Genomic DNA, 17,755 nt, shown 5'->3' with positions numbered 1-17,755 from the left:
ATCTGTTTGATCAATCATAACGAGACATCAAGATCATATGTTGCTTCCATGCCCGACAATCTTTGATACGACTACCACATTGAAGAGATAATATTTTTTTGATAATCGTTTCACTCGATATAATTATCGAAAAGATTGTAAATAATTTTTATGTATTTAAATCTTTATTCTTTAAATCTTTTTATATGCCATATATTCTTTAAATCTCTTTATATGCCATACATCGTATCTAAATAATTTTCTTTTTGACATCGTAAATATACTGGCAGCTATACGTCCTTCGTATCGCTACCAACGTGTACGTATAAAACTTATTAAAATATATCTTTTCTTTTGTTCTTCCCTTCCTTTCTTCTCCTGCTACATTCGCTATCATCGACATTTGCACATTAAATCTCTTTGACTTTCTTTCTCTCTCTCTCTTTTTCTCTCTCTTTTTTTTCGAGTTTTTACTTATCCTTTCTATACCATGCGTTGTTGAATTTTAAAAGCTATTCATGCGTTCTCACGCATGTGTTTACGTTCCGTCTATCTTTTGATTTCAGAGTTTCTTCTATTACCAATGAGGTTTCATGTACAATGGTTGCGGGTCTTCGATCGTATGAGAGTTGTAATCATAAGGAGAAGAATAGCAATCGCAAAAATGATCACTTCCGGGAATTTTGCGACTGCAACTTCTTACGACGTCATTTTTGCAACTCGCGTACGATCTACAATTTGCAATCGTTGTGGATGAAGCCTGAGGTTCTCGTTCGATTCAAATATTCATGCATATATTTCTTTAAAGTGTTTATCACACAACAAACCCATCAAGCCGTTTGCTAAAACTTCTCGGAGTTCGAGTCTTTCATACCTTTCTATCCGTTCTCGATCATTTCTTTTTCAAACCATAATAAAACATTTTTTTCTCTCTTTCTAAAGCCTTTCCCGCCTTTTCTAAAGCCCCGATCCTCCACCACGATCTTCCTTAACGCTTTTGTTTTAATTTTTCAGGTATAAACTCAGGATTCGATTATTTCAAGTCATTCACTCACTACTCTTCGCCGATCTTCCCGGTGCCGGTCTCAACTGATTTCATCATCTCTAACGAATCGGCTCGCTCCAACGCGCAAGCCAAGGTTGTCTGTTCTAAATGCGATAAAACGTTCGCGTGCGAATACTCTAGGAATCGTCACATCAATGACAATATTTGCGGCAAGATAGGAAATCTCGAATATAAGTTTGCTTGCAAATTCTGCAAAAAAAGATATAAACTTAAAGGGAGTCTAACGCGTCATCAAAATCAAGACCACAAGAAGAACAAGCCTAAGTTCAAGTGTCCCTTCGACTGCGACAAGTCATTCGGTTACCCCTTTATACTGAATAGACATATTGAAAATATACACAAGAAAAAAATGAAGAGCAACGCAGATCCGCAAACAAAAAAGACGAAGCAGGGAAAAAAGACAAAGAAGACAACAGAGACGTATCCGAATCAACAGTTGCCCTTCGAATCTGTTAGCAGATGTAGCAGTCGATCTACTTCTTTGAGCGACAAGCAGAGAGCAACCGTACATAAAACTGATTATACCGACGGAAATGGAATCGTCTCAACAACTTCTACATTGTATTCAAAATATATACCGATACCAATTTATGATAGACTAAATCCGCCGAAAGAGAAATCTGAAACGGCAGATTACAATAAGTGGTTATCATTGACAGGTGACACTACGATAATTTCTTATAAACAATACCCGAAATTGACTGATGGTGAGATTGTAAAAACGTAATTATCATTAAAAAAAAACAAAAAAAACAAAAAAAAAAATTAATTTGGTGATCGAAGGAGATTGATGAAAAAAGTGCTACTTCAAAAAAAGTAATAGTTCCTCAGATGAAAAAAAAAACTTTATCGATAAAATGAGCCTTAAGATTGATTAGGAATTGAATTTTCTTGTCTATTAGTAAGAGAGTGAAATCTTTGGACTATTTTAGAGCAGAAAGCGAGTTCTTTCTTGTAAAAAAGGTTTTGTTATGTAGTAAGTGTCTCGCACTTTTACAAACGGGTTTGTCTCAAACAATTAAAATTCGGACGGTCTTCAAGTGTGTTAATTGTTATAAAAAAAAGTCAATAGAGTCAATATATTTTTAAACTTTTTTAAACGTATTTTTCTCTTGTCTCTAACAATAACTCTTGACTTTTCTTATGACAATTAACACACTTGAGAATATCGTCCGAATGTTAATTTTTCGAGATAAACCCGTACAAGAGTTTAGATATCGAAAGACATCAGAGCTTAAATTAGATAATTACATTTCTTGAACATGAATGAAGCAATGTAACTTTGCCTCTCAGTATGGAATATAGTGTCTTCATTAGTTTGTTACGTTTAGCAGCTCTATAATTAGACTAGTTGTCATTTTATTGTTAAATTGTTTCTTTTTTCTTGTTTTACTTACTAAAAATCTTTGTTCTTAATTTTGCAACGATTTCTTTTTTCGCGTTGAAATATATTTTAAATTTTACATTTAAGAATTTTATTGACGCATTATTTTTGAATAAAATATTAGTAATTGAAAAGAATGCGTTCGCGACACACAAAATTAAAATCTAGGAGCAAATGTATAGTCTCGGTAACATGTATGTGCAGTATATAGTCTCCTCTTACGCTGAGCAAGTTGTTTCTTCTTCACAGAGAAGATATATATATATTTTTATCAACGCTGTTCTTCTTACATGTCAATGTCCATTTTCACGTTAGACAGTGCTGAAACAACGCTAGTTGGAAAGAATATAAAAAAAAACAAAAAAAACGATATTTTTCTTATTTCACTCACGTCGTCTAACTCACAAGTGGAGACTGTATATTTTTTTGTGTTGTGTACATTTAGTGTTTTCTGTTATGTGAGCAATTCTGTTCATCATTGACAGAACAGGACAAAAGCAAATGTGGCAGTCATTTCGAGAGAAAAGATACAGAATCTCAACAAAATAAAAACTTCTTGTTGTCTTCGACAAAACCTAATTAACACGAACGTGCAGAAATTCAAAATTTTCTCTTTTTTCAATCAACAGACACATAACGTCTAGACTTGTGTTAATGATGAAAGCTTGAAGATGGGATGAGAATCTCTTGAAGTCACTACGCAGAAATCGACGTTTCTCTTACGCAAAATCACGCGTTTACGTAACGTTACGAGTGTTCACTATCTATTTTGTTAGCGTTACGTTGCAAGCGAAAAACCAAAAGAGGAAAAAAATGTGAAAAGGAAGGAAAAATTTGCAAGATCGAGATAGAAGACGAAGATCAGACGAACATTTCTTAAAGTGTCTTATATGTAATGTGTAGTTGTTTGTAATGCACGCATTCCGTAAAGTGCGATACAATGATGCTATAACACGTGCTTTGCTATTGATTTTTTTTTTCAAATGTGTTATTAATGCAAGGATCACTTACGTTTGACACACAAACACACATACACACACACACATACATAATGCAGAACAAATAGAACAAGTTTTATCGCTTATAGTTTTATCTAGCTTTCTTCTTCTGTTTTTCCTGCGTTTGATGCACAGATGTGTTGGTTTGAAGAATTTTTAGAAGTAAGTCGACAATTCCGTGCGTATTTTGAGTGAGTTTTTGTTGTAACGAGGTGAGAAGTGAGGTTTTGTTGCGACAACTCTAGTAGCGGTCGCGGATTATACGCGTGTTGCTATAAAATAGCGTGAGACTAGAATACGCGCGTTTTTTCTCTTCCCGAGGAAAAATAGAAACATGTAATCACCTAAGATTACAATCAAATTGCGTCAAATTTCGGATTTGATTTTTATATGATAACATAAAATCACATCGGACTTATATAAAATCTTACATGATTATATACCATACTCGACTTTTTTTATATATAATCCCACATGACCACACGTTTTCTATTTTTTCTCGAGTTGCCATTGTTTTTTAGTGTCGGTATTAATTGCTCAGACTTTTTTTGCATTATCTACTTCATTGATATAACGGAAGGGATTTAGGTAGTTTAGAATAAGATACACGATGGTGCACTTAAGAGACTCATCAGCGTTTACGACACGAGTGCGACTGAAATTTATCGAGCGTTTATTCATTTGAGAATATGCTACATGTAGATTTTATATAATTTTCGACGAATTGGAACTTAATTAACAAATGGTTGTCTTGGCTGTGATTATTATTCGAAAATTGTGGAAAATTTTCGATCCATTTGTTATTGTATTGTAATCTTATGCGCGCAAACGCGACAAATTGTGTACTTTTTATTGACGTGTCGCATTTGATTAGGATTAACGATTAAAAAAAAGTGGGGGGAAAACCGGAACCAGTTGACACAAGTCAGTCAGTCAGTCAGTAATAAGTTAGTTTTTTTTAGTACCAAAACGTTTTATTTGGTAATTGTATATAATAATTTATTTCAATTTGTTGATTATACATTTAATCTATTTTTCTTATTAAGCGATTTTTGTTGAAGTTTACGAATGAAAGTTTCTAAACAAAAACAATTTTTTCAAGGAATTTTTCTAAATTAAAACTACCATTATAAAATAGCTATGTTACGTTTTAAAGTTTTTTCATAATATGTTGATATACACATCGAGACTTATTTAATAACTTAACAATCATTGGAATGAATAAAATTTGATAAAAGCATAAAAATTGAATGGAAGATATTTAATTTTATAAATATTTATTCCACTTTCGAAAAGTATACAAGAAAGCGCATTTGTTTTTTGGAGAATATGTTACCTTCTTCTTTGTTGAACAAATATCGAGATGTAAAAGGACAATGTGCCATCTTATCCCGGTCTTCCCTGTATAAAATATAAAATAAATATAGAGAATAAACAAGAAAAGAAAAACAATCGCGCGTCGTATTTGCATGTAGATCCAAATTTGCACAATATTCGTTTCTATAATCAATATGTTACACACACATAGTACATGTGACAAATGTATATCTTACTATAAAAAGGGAATATAATTTATGGCACTATTGTCATTGTTCTGTAAATGTTATTTGTGCATAATAAAGTCACACGGTTTTACTCACATCCAGCGTTCCGCTGTTTCATTGAGCTTCCGGGGGTTTTGATCGGACGTGTCAAGAAATGGATGCACACGACGTAAGCTGTAACACACTTCCGGGATGAAACTTCAATCTCTTCGCAGTATTCCTTACGGATGTTACTCGAACTTCCTTCGATCCAAATATCTCGACGATGGTACACGAAGACAAAGAAATCTTTGCAAGAAAACTCTCAAATTACCTTTCCAAACTACTCGGATACCAATTTTTGAATCACCTTTTTAAAATACTCAAATTGGAAATTCTGTTGATTAAAATTATATTAGAATTTTTCTCTTCATCCCGATCTATTCGCATCGCATTGTCTGCTGTACATGCAAAATGTTTCATCTCCCGCTTCGCGAGATCGAACATCTTGAGATGTATCAGGGACAGACAAAATTATTGTATCAGAAAACATAAGGAAATTGTTTTCTAGAAATGTGAATGCAAATAGGTCGGAAATATAAAAAGAAAGTCGCAAGGCTAAAGAAGAAATATGATATCGTCGAGCTCGCTTGATATATAGCAGCTTGATAAAATATAAATGCTTATTTTCCTATCCTGTGAATACGTTTATAATCTTATTTACTTGACATTTTTTGCTTACATAACGCTCTGATCGTGTTTCAGTCAAGAGACGAAAATTCTGCGACGGATTGCCACGTGACGTTTGGATACACTGCCGAAACGAGCTTTCCTGCCTAAAGTGCAACAAACGGTACAGCAACTGGCGAAGCTTACGAAGGCACATGAATTACTTCTGTCAAATGGAGCCGCTTTATCCCTGCCCACATTGTTCTCACAGAGCGAGAATACCTACTTTGCTAAAGTATCACATTGTGCGCGAACACGGGCGCTCGGTTAGAAAGAGCGGGCAACCGTAAAAACTTGAAAACAGAAACGATTTTACGAAATTGAATTGTTACATAGACAGAGTAGATGAAACAAAATATTTATAATTGGAATTATAAATAAAATAAACTGTAAAAATAAAAATATGTGACAAAAGAAAAACAGAAAGAAGAAGAAAGAAGAACATAATATGGAAATGAAAGTCTCAGAGCAGAACCCCTTTCCTTTTTCCTTTCCATAATTATATTTCTACAAATCTCTCCAAAAATGATAATTTTATATTATTTGTTCGTTCGTGCGCTTGTACATACACGTATACATACATGCGCACACACACATAATGTATTGGATGACGTGTATCAGAAGGGCTATTAAGTTTCTATTAAATATAATATACATTAAGTTTCTATTAAATATAATATACATTAAGTTTCTATTAAATATAATATACATTTCTACTGTATATATATTTATAAGTAATAATGTGTATTATATATAGATGTTTAAATTGTATAATATTTTGTCGAGAAGAAAGAAGGAAAATTATGTTTTTTATAAAATTCTTCTTTCCAGGATTTAAAACTTAAAACTTTTATTTCTTGTGCATACTATATATAATTATATGTTACACTTTCTTACACTCAAAGTGGCAAAGTATTGTTATCAAAACTGCCATTTGTTATATCAACAGTACTTTTAATCATATTTTTAGTGTGTGTAATATAAATTTAACATTAGCACTCACCGTCAATTTGCGAAAATTATTATATTGTGTACTTTCGTATTTTTAGAATATATTTTACGCTTTTAATTAGAAATCTAATTTACCAATAAAAATGTGTTAATACAAATTCTTTTTATTTTCTAGCTCCCGAATAAATATGTAATAATATTGAAAAAAATTGAAATTCGTGATTTTTTTTTTAAATATTTCGTAACATTTTTGTCGAATAAATGTACATATATATGTAATATATGTATATATATATAACATATATATATATATATAAAAATATAAATTTATGTGTAAAAGATCCCAATTGAATATTTCTGTTTAACATGCTTATGCTTATTTTGTAGGATCCGACCTGACCGTGCAGCAAGATGAAGAATTTTTGGATTCGGGAAAATCTTATTTGTGTCCAAAGTGCGGCAAAACTTATGCAAAGATGTCGGTTTTAAAACGTCATTTAAACACCGTGTGTGAGAAACCGTTCATGCTGTACTGTAACGCTTGCGGATACAAGACTCCTCGCAAGGACGTGCTTAACAGACACGTGCTTAACAGACACGTACGACACGTTCACTCATCGTGAGAGGAGTACAAGGAATATATGATATCTTCGGATGAAACATTTTCCACTTTAAAATTAAGCAAATTCTTATGCAATTATGATGCCATTATACGTCCTAAATGTATTACATTGGGTTCAATCGTAACAACGTGCAAATTACGCCAAATTTTAAATTGTATTTATAAAAAAAAAGTATGATAATAAAGATGAACAGAATAAAAAGAGTGTGCAATGTTATAATTAATTAACAGTGATATTCTTTAAATAAGAATATGCTCTCGCACATCAGAAAGAAAGAGACATTAAAATTCTATTTTACTAGCCTGTGATAATTGTTATGTTATAATTATATATTTTATAACCGATTTGTGGATGATAATATCGCAGTTCACACATAACATAAATATATTTGGTGTTTTTCTTCAATAAAAATATCATGAAGTAATTGCAGTACTACTTGGATATTACCAAAAATTTTGTTTCAACGATTTGCCAATAACCAAAGAAAAAACCTCGTTTTCTTTTTTTGACAAAAGTCATAAATTATTTCTCGTTCTCAATCTAATAACATAAATGGAGCAATTAGGGGGCGCGCTAGTTTTGCGATCAGGTCAACTTTTATAGCCGATGTTTTTATTTTTATTTAATTTTTTCTTTTTTTGCAGATACTGCGGATTCTATTTACATTTGGGAAAATTTGATTGCTATTTTTGTGTTCTCGTTCCACTTTTATTTTAAAGAGCATCAGACACGGTCTCTTTTCGAAACAAATTAATCAATATCTCGAGATAACTTGTAACACAATCGATGCGTACAATTCATCTTTTATTTATATCAGCGAATTATGGTATGTACGTAACACATGTCTACGACAATCGGACAATAGGTTTTTTCTTCTACGCGGATTGTGTTTTTGCGTGGCGAACACGGACTACATCGCAGATTTTCTCGTCTGTTTCAGACATCTCCGAATGGAACATACAAGACATTGTCGACGCGTACGATTCTTCATCCGACACGCCCAAGCAATACACGTGCCCGTTCTGTAAGAAAACCTTTGCGCCGAAGAACCAGCTGAAGAAGCATCTGCAATTCGGTTGCAAGATGAACCCGCGCGGCACGCAGTTCGCCTGTGCCTTCTGCCCGTACAAGAGCATGTACAAGGCCAACATGGAGAGACACGTTAGAAATCTTCACAGCACCGACACCGTGCAGTTCCACTGCGAACTCTGCGACTTTCACAGCAATTATTCCTTTTGCGTGCGCAGACACATGAAGACCTTTCATCGCGCGAACTTCGACGAAACTACGAAACAGTAAAAAAGAGCGAGTCTTTTCTGTACAATTATTTTTTGTTGTCTCACGACTTTGAAAAGATATGTCATTGTTCTTTTAATAATTTTTTTTTATTGCATTATTTTTTTAAGCTTAAAAATAATTAAATAGTATTTTACTATTCTTTACGCATCTACAGTCTCCTAATTATTTTTTGTAATTTAGCAGTATTTTAAAGAAGTAAAATATGACGACACATTAAGAGGTTTTTTAAATAAGTCGAATTTGAAACAACTAAGCAAAGTTTTTTTTTTATTTAAAAAAATTAGAAAAAATTAAAATATTCGAATTAGTAGTAAGGCGATCTACAAATAACGTCGAATTTTTGGAGTATCATATAATATAAGTTGTTTCAGATTTACTTAATATCCAATGTAAAATTTATTAGAAAAAATCTTATGAGATTAAGTTAATCTACAGATTTGAAAATATATTTGCATCAGTGGCCTAGTAAGGGAGGGACGAGGAGGGCAATCCACCCCGGGTGCCGTCTTAACAAGGGCGCAATGGAATAACATGTAAACGCATTTTTATTGCTTGAAGCTCAAGCGTTATTTAATTAAAAAAATTTTATTTATTATAGTTTTACTTTTCCGATTACTTGCGTAATAAAGATACGAAGTGTCTTTTTATAGAATTTGGCGTTTTTTAAATCTAATATTATTATAGTTTTTAGTATAGAATGGAAAGACTGTTTTGTTTTTTCTTACTTATTCTTAAGAGGATACTTAAAGGAACCGTCCTCTTGTATCAACATAATAGTACAATAATAGATTTTGACAATATTTAATCTTTTCGCTCCGGGACTGGTCCATATATGGACCAGCAAGAAAAGCGAACGTAATAGATGTTTATAAGGTCAATTTAATGCACTAAATTTAGGAAAAAAATTGAAAAAAATCCTGGTTATTTCTTTGACCTTCAAAATTAACTTTGAAGGGGGGGGTAGCAGGTTATTATTAACTTTTTCAGCTAAAATGCGAGGTCAATTTTAAAGGAAAAATCCCCGGAGCAAAAAGGTTAAACTGTAATTTGCAATCACAGGGATTAGCTTTTCTGTCAAAACGGCAAAACGTCTATTATACATTTTTGAAGTTAAAACTAATCAAAACTTACCTTCGTTCAACTATGAGTCAGATGCAATTAAATGGGCTTGCGGTGCTCTTTATAGAACGAGATGCAACAAAACAGATTGATTTTTCAGATGTTATTAAAGAATTTGCAAGCATCAAAGCTCGCAAACTTAAAATTTAAATATTTATATAATAAATAATATTTTGTTATTTATATTGCAATGTAGTTTATTTAAGCAATTTTCGTTTATTTTAAAACATTTAGTTTATTAAAAGAGTTTCAAATTTATTTAAAATTTAGACCTTATTGTTTATTTTTTTATATGATTTGACGTTACATATAAAACAAAGTAAAAGTGTAAAATAAAAAGATGTTGAGCAAAATAAAAAGATGTTGAGCTAACTTAAAAGAACTGTTAGTTATTTGAGTGGTCATTATCAGAATAACCTAATAAGAAAATCACGGGGAAGAAAGACCGCCCCGGACGCTGTCTTTTCTTACTACGCCACTGATTTGCATTTAGGTTTATATCAATTATAAACATATGTATATAAATATATAATTGTGTACGTTATTTGTGTAAAAATATATTATAATTGATATAGAGAAATTATATATATATATCAATAAAAATGACTGCGTTAATACAAATTCTTCTTATTTTCTAGCTCCCGAATAAATATGTAATAATATTGAATGGAAAAAAATTGAAATTCATGATTTTTCTTTGAAAAATTTTGTAACATTTTTGTCGAATAAATATACATATATATGTAATAATATACTAATATAGAATACCTGTGATTTGTCTTAAAATTACGAATGGTCTTTCAATGGGTTGTGCCCCTACTCATGTTAATAAAATAAATGAGTTAATTAAGATTCAAAATGTTAACTGGTTGATAGGATAGAAATTTGTAGTGTTTAGTTTGGATTTATGTATTGGTAAGGTGTATATTTATATATATATATAACATATATATATAAATATAAATTTATGTGTAAAAGATCCCAATTGAGTATTTCTGTTTAACATGCTTATGCTTATTTTGCAGGATTCTACCTGATCTTGAAGCTAAATGAAGAATTTTTTTTTATTCAGGGAAATCTTCTTATTTATGTTCAAAGTGTGGCAAGATTTATTCAACTATGCCGATTTTGAGACGTCATTTAAGAACTGTGTGTGAGAAACCGTTTATGCTGTACTGTAACGCTTGCAGATACAAGACTACACGCAAGGACGTGCTTAACAAACACATACGACAAGTTCACCCACCAAGAGAGGAGTACAAGGAATATATGATATCTTCGGATGAAACATTTTCCAATTTAAAATTAAGCAAATTCTTATGCTATTATACGTCTTAAATGTATTACATTGGGTTCAGTTCTGACAACGTGCAAATTACGCCGAATTTTAACTTGTATTTATAAAAAAAAGTATGATAATAAAGATGAACAGAATAAAAAGAGTGTGCAATGTTATAATTAATTAACAGTGATATTCTTTAAATAAGAATATATTCTCGCACATCAGAAAAAAAGAGACATTAAAATTCAATTTTACTAGCCTGTGATAATTGTTATGTTATAATTATATATTTCATAACCGATCTGTGGATGATAATATGTTTATTTACAATATGTTTATTTTATTATATTATGTATATTATCGCTCTTTTATATATTACGTAAACATTGCAAGTTTTATAGAAATATATATTTCAATTTTTTGTCGATATTCATATGTGTGTATAAAATTAATATACTTTAAAATATATAGTAGTATATTTTTTTTTTTTTCGCGATACTTTAAAAACACACACTCTTCTCTTTTTAAAACTGAAAATTAAGAAGATAATATATGTTTTACTATTTTTTTTAAATTAAAATTTAAAGCTTTTAAGTGTTATATACTACATATATGTGTACATATGTGTGTACAAAATATTTTTGCCAGAGCGTTAATCACTTGTAATATGAGAGAAATATTGTGTAAATATTGTATAACAAATTTGCGTACACATTTGTGGTAAAATAATCATTTGTTAACTTTTATTAACTAACTACTTGTTTAACATTGTTGTTTCAGGCTTGGCACCACTTTATGGCAGACATATTCTTTTTCTCGGAAAATGTATAACATCAAGAGCGAGAACATGTTTTTTATCTAACGAAAACAAAGTTAATACGAAAACGAATCTATTCATGCACTGATTGCATCAAATGTTATAAATGTATTGAAAATCTTCAGAACCACTAAAGATTCGAGCACACAAACAAACGTTGAAGTTCAGAAATTATTAAATTTAATTATACAAGAATATAAACAGATTGAGTCGAGAACAAGTATTCCAGAGAAAATTTGTTCGCACTAGCCGACGCAACTAATGTGCCACATTAGAACGTCACTCTCTTAATCAATCGAGTTATTCCGCTTCGAATACTCATTTATTCGAAATGACGATTTATGTGAAAATTTATATATTCCAGCAGTTTCCGTCGATGGTCCTTCAATACCAGGGCGATTCGTCAGTATCGAAATGTCGATCGATTGAGAATTGTCCGAGGCTCTCTCTCGGACACTACTTGTTCGTCGTTGTGCATATCTGTCTGAGACAGTCAGTGGCTTTTATTAATCGATCTGACGTTGATGTTTCAGTGTTTCATGCCTCGTGGTCCTTCAAACGGTCCTACGATTACGCACACTCTCAACAGCGTGACAGAGGCATGTACGCGTGCATAGTCTGTGGCAGGAGCTACAAAGTGCGAAGGTCTCTCTGGAGACATCGGAAGTACGAATGCGTGAACGCCAAGCCCGCGTACACCTGCGAGATGTGCCCGTACACAAGTCCGCACAAGTGGTGCATCGACAAGCACAGGAATAGATGGCATCGCGTTACCTATCAACATCGCGGCTAAGTCGAGCTCCGTAGTATTGACGACAACGTTCCTACAAAAATATAAACAGATTTTAATATTATTGAAAAACACGTATAATGTAGAATAAAAGGCTCATAGAGAGAGAGAGAAAAAAACTTAAGCTTAAATTTAAGCCGTAATTTACAGAAGTCTTAGTTGTTAATATTTTTTGTTGTGTGACTATACTATCTCTTTGTTTTTAATTTAAACGTAGAATATTGGAGAGAGAGCCGTAAATAAGCGCATTATGAGATTTATGATTTTTGTCAAATCTTAATAAAATGTAAACACGTTAGGTTCCAGAAACTTGATAAGTCAAATTGTTGTTATATTTTTCAGTTTTATACGTACACTATGCGAGACTAATTAAGCAAATAAAAAAGTCTGCAATATATGCGTTTTTGACAACAAATATATGTCAAATTCAATAACAGTTAGAGGAAATTGAGAGAGTACTTTTGTATATATATTTGTGGTAGTAGAATTAAGTATACACAAAAAATAATTAATATTGATTATTATTATATGATAATTAATATTAATATTGATTATCTACTAGTTTGTCACAATAAAACAAAAAAAATATCGGTAATGTTCAGCGATATTTTCATAGCGAGAGTTTAATTGTTCAAAAATATTCTGTTATAAGTTTAGAGTTGTTTTTTTATTTATATTAGAGTATATATCACGTTATATGTGTATAAAACGTTTTCTTTTTTTTTTATTAACATTACCACATTTTTACACGCATATATGTGTTTTCATTACGAGTATCTTAATTGTATGTTATTCTCAAAGTGAAATAAACATGTGAACATTTTTTGTAATAGGTTTTTGTAAATGTGAACGTTTTTTTGTAATAGGAGACAACTGGCGTGCTGATTTTCTCATTCGCTAGTTCTTTGAGAAACTTTAAACATTTTCGAATAATATTGAAAATATATATATATATATATGTATAAGAGAAGAATATTGTAGCAAGAATATTCAAGTGAAATTTTTTGCTTTAGGAAGACAAATTTTTGCCTCTTTAAATATATTTCTGGTAGTCGAATTATAGATCTCCCTTTAGAATTTGTGATGATAAGTTATTTCTATAAGGCAGAAGGTTTTTTTGTTTAGTTTAATCTGTTAAATTTGTGTGAGTTTCTCTCTTCATGTTTCACATAACAAAACCGAATTAAGTCTGTAGGATTGCGGCAAACAAAGTAATGTTTGTACATATTGTTTCAGCAACGAGTGCTTTGGTAGAAACATTGTTTGGCAGCTTGATAAGAACTGACTTTCAATATCCCTCTTATCCCAAATTAGATTCTTAGAAATTTATAGTAGTTCCTTGGAATTTATGATGTTCCTCGTGTGAATTATTATTGTATTTTCCGCGAGCTTTCGTTATTTGTCTAAAATAGCTTTCTCGAATTCTTTTTCCGAGGGACGCATCGAGCTTTCGACAAGAGCGAATTTTCAATTTTCTCGTAGCGACTTTGCGTCCGTCTGAGTTAATTGATGATAATAATCTAAGATCAGGTGATTGAGATGTAGCGTCGATAAATAAACCCAATATCTTTGATATTAAAAATAATATCAACAATTTTTAACTTTTGCGAAATTGACCAAGTATCTTTAATCTACGGACGTGTTATTTTATCAAAAAAAAAAAAAAAATTGATTGTCTAAAATTTCTTTATGTGTAATTATCTCGTCGAATCTTCGCTTGAAGATTAGCCGAGTCTGCGAATACCTGCGATACATCTCATAAAGTCGGAATTGAATTTGTTGCTCTACTACCGACACTCGCGCGAGCGCTTTTATCGTGTCCTTAACGCTGTTGTTTTTTTCGTTGTGTTCTTTCTTTTGCAAGGCTTAAAACCCAAGCGCAGCTTCACGCTTGTGAATCCACTAACCTGATCCCCTCTGTTTCCAGCTTATCGGAAGATGTATATGGGCGATCAGGTCCTCGGCTACACTTGCACCATGTGCAGCAAATTCTACAAGATGTGGAGTAACTATCTGAAGCACAAGTGCGAGCCGCCGCAGTTCAAGTGTTCGTTGTGCCCGTTCGCCGCCTTCAAAGCCTTTATCCTGCACGCCCATCAGGTCGAGCAGCACTTCAAGGTCACCTCGCCGAACACCTAGAGCCATCACCGGATTGATCGAGAAGAAGTTACTATATTGCCTTAGTCGTCGTTACGATTCCTTTGTGATTGACATATGTCGCGTGTCGGCGTGACTGTTAATCATATATCTCACAGTTTCCGATAAAAAACATCTCTGAGCGCCTCGTCTCGAGACCTCGACGACCATCTTTTCTAAGTAGTTCCGAAGTTAGAAATCCCCGAAGAAGCGTTTTCACATACATACACAAACACATACACACGCACGCACGCACGCACCACGTACCGAAAAGTATATTTTTCGTAAATTCTCACCGTGAAGAGGATGAAGAATAGTCGTTGTAGCTTGATGTATTGCGTTAATCAATAAGTTGCAATCACAGCAGCGCGTTTTGTCATTAACACACGTGGAGAAAGGAAATATCAGATCCTCACACAGAGAGATGGACACGACGGAGCATTTCGAGCAACAAAAAAAAAAAGCCGTCACACATTTTTGTAGTGTTTATATTTGTTTTCTCTATAATATTTTGTAATGTAATCACGTAAGTATGATACACCAATAACAATATGCTAACGATTCGTATTCCACTTTAGCGCGCGAAACAGCTGTGGTAGTGAATCTACAATGTGCTGTAAAGAACCCAAGACTGAATGACAATAATAAAACTTTATACGGGGACACGTTTATCTCGTTTATCTCTGTGCTTTTAAACATATTGTGAAAAAAAAAAAAAAAAAAACAGCAAGCACACGCACATTTTCACATCTGACTTTTGAGAAAGTGTTTTCGCTGTAGGCGAGATCAAAGATGAAATATCACAACAAATGAATGTCTCTGTCCATCGAAGATCGAATATCTGGGATCTGACTGATAGATAACGTTGCCACACTATCGATTTTTCACTTAGCATATCAATCTCTCGAAATGTTGTCTTAGCACAAAAAAAAAAAAAACAGTGTCAGCCGCTTACGCGAACACACGCGATCATAAAGATATATTGCATAATCCGTAGTATTTATAAACGTACATGTATTTTCGTAATACCAACAATAAAGTATTAGACAAGTGTTAAGAGTCAAAAAAAAAAAAAAAAAAACGAGTGTTATTTCGGCGAGAGTCGGCGAAATTTTACGACGGTCCTTTTTCCTCCTCAAATCACCCGACGACAGTAACCCTCTATATATCTTGAAACAAAAAACGCTTGATTTTGTAAATTCATTTACAAATATCCCCCCCGTCCACTGAAGTGTCCTTCGCGAGATGTTTGGTCAGAACGCTACTAACGACGCTGATTGAGTGATTTTTCAGAAGGACTCTCGCACAAGGATATCGGCAGAAACGATAGGATGTGTTCCGCACACGAATGCTAATGTCGATGCTAAAGCTTTTGTGGGGGCGAGAGCGAGATTGTGTTGATTGTCGCGATATGTGTCGAGATGGCTATTCAAGAACGGCTCTCTTTCTTTCCGTTTCAGGTTTCCACACGTGCTGCGAGTGCAAGAAAACGTACAGATCGCGGATGGCTCTGAATCGGCACGTGCGGGAGGAGTGCGGCAGGATCTTGTACACTTGTCCGTATTGTCACAACGTCATGCCGATGAAGTTCAATCTCTTGAATCATCTGAAGAAGGAGCACGGTTGTTAAAACAATTTTCAGAAAAGATGCTGAAAGAAAACCGGCCATTTTATTTACTTTGCACGTTACTTCTTCTAGAAAAAATTGAAAGTTTGACGACTGTAACGTGACACTTATTCGCAGAACAACGTTGTAGATAGTTAAAGATTGTTGCTTTTTTTTTTTTGTTTTTGTTTTTGTATCAAGAGAGAGAAAAGGTCAAGAGAGATTTAAAACCGTACATCTTGTATAGTCCCTGTATTTACAATATTTGTGAACTTGTATATATCTTTCAACGCGTTTTTGTAAAAAAAAAGTGAACTCTTGTATATTATTAACGTATATGTTGATAGGACATATGGTTAGTAAACAAAAAAGTGTACCGTGTTATATTATCTTTTAACGATAGAATGTTAATGAAGACCATAATGCACGTAACATGCAATTTTCTGAAATATATTGAATGTTAATCAGAACATGTGTAGATTTAGGCGTTTTTTGTGCGTTTACTCTTTTCCCTCGCAATGTGGTTTATCTCGCAAAAGATACGAAAAGAAAAAGAAGAAAAGAACGGAGCAAAATTACAAAAATTGACACATATGATTTCTGTGATTTATTTAGAGGATTATAATTTTTCTTCCGCGCGCAAATCTGATCGAAACAATATTGCGAAATCAATGACATCTTAACGCTCGAGTCAGCGCTCGAATACCAGTGCCTCGTCCGATCGGACAGTCTTACTTCGCGATTCGTATTAACATGAGCATGTGATTTCTTTTACAGATTACGGGAAACTTTTACCATCCGGCAGCGCGCACTTTTGTGCTAAGTGCGGAAAGCAGTATATGTATTACAGCTCTTTGACGAGACATATTAAGGACGAATGCGGAAAATTGCCGAAGTACCAGTGCTTGTTCTGTCCGAAGAAAACAAAGTTACGCTGCAATTTGTTGAAGCACATGCGATTGAAGCACGCCATTTGTTTGAAAAGACAAGTTTAGAGATGGTGAAAACGATTTGTATTTAAAAAAAATCCAGGTGAACACACAGTGTAAGAAAAGTGAAGGAACGGGAAGATAATTACGTTAAGTCTTTGTAAAACAACGCATATAAATATGTATGTAAACAATTCCTATAAATAAGTATATATAAATATTTTATATATAATATAATATAACGTAGAATGCAGGTTTCTTTATCTTTCTCTCTTTTTTATTATTACATATGTATATTCTTAATGTTACACGGAAGCAGAAAATTTAATATAACAATATTTAATTAATTGTCTTGTTATATTTTCCTGTGATGCATTAAGAGCGGGATATTGCGCACTCACAACAAATAATACAAGTTCAATCACAGGTTTTGTTTTATTTTTACATTGGTTTTATTAATTTGTGTAACCGCACACACATATTCATTAGTGTGTGTAAGTGTGTTTTTGTTTAAAAACTATTTT

At 32.8% G+C, this 17,755-nt stretch overlaps 2 protein-coding genes across 2 annotated transcripts; both read left to right on the top strand.

Moving 5' to 3' along the window:
• The first annotated feature begins 579 nt into the window (after window positions 1-579).
• Window positions 580-7,253, top strand: LOC109856965 (zinc finger protein 667-like). Its single transcript, XM_020432759.1, has 3 exons — window positions 580-610; window positions 994-1,752; window positions 7,018-7,253. The coding sequence occupies exons 1-3, from the start codon at window positions 580-582 to the stop codon at window positions 7,251-7,253; spliced, it is 1,026 nt and encodes a 341-aa protein (XP_020288348.1).
• A 766-nt stretch (window positions 7,254-8,019) lies between these two features.
• On the top strand, window positions 8,020-9,429 carry LOC109856940 (MDS1 and EVI1 complex locus protein EVI1-like). The gene has a single exon (XM_020432720.1). The coding sequence runs from the start codon at window positions 8,040-8,042 to the stop codon at window positions 8,550-8,552; it is 513 nt and encodes a 170-aa protein (XP_020288309.1). The 5' UTR covers window positions 8,020-8,039; the 3' UTR covers window positions 8,553-9,429.
• Window positions 9,430-17,755: the final 8,326 nt, after the last annotated feature.

Source organism: Pseudomyrmex gracilis, unplaced genomic scaffold (genome assembly GCF_002006095.1).
Source record: "Pseudomyrmex gracilis isolate BER0280 unplaced genomic scaffold, ASM200609v1 scaffold_138, whole genome shotgun sequence".
In the NCBI taxonomy this organism is placed as follows: Eukaryota; Metazoa; Arthropoda; class Insecta; order Hymenoptera; family Formicidae; genus Pseudomyrmex; species Pseudomyrmex gracilis.
The sequence above is the reverse complement of the archived record's forward strand: the minus strand, read 5'-3'. Positions and strand labels throughout refer to the sequence as shown.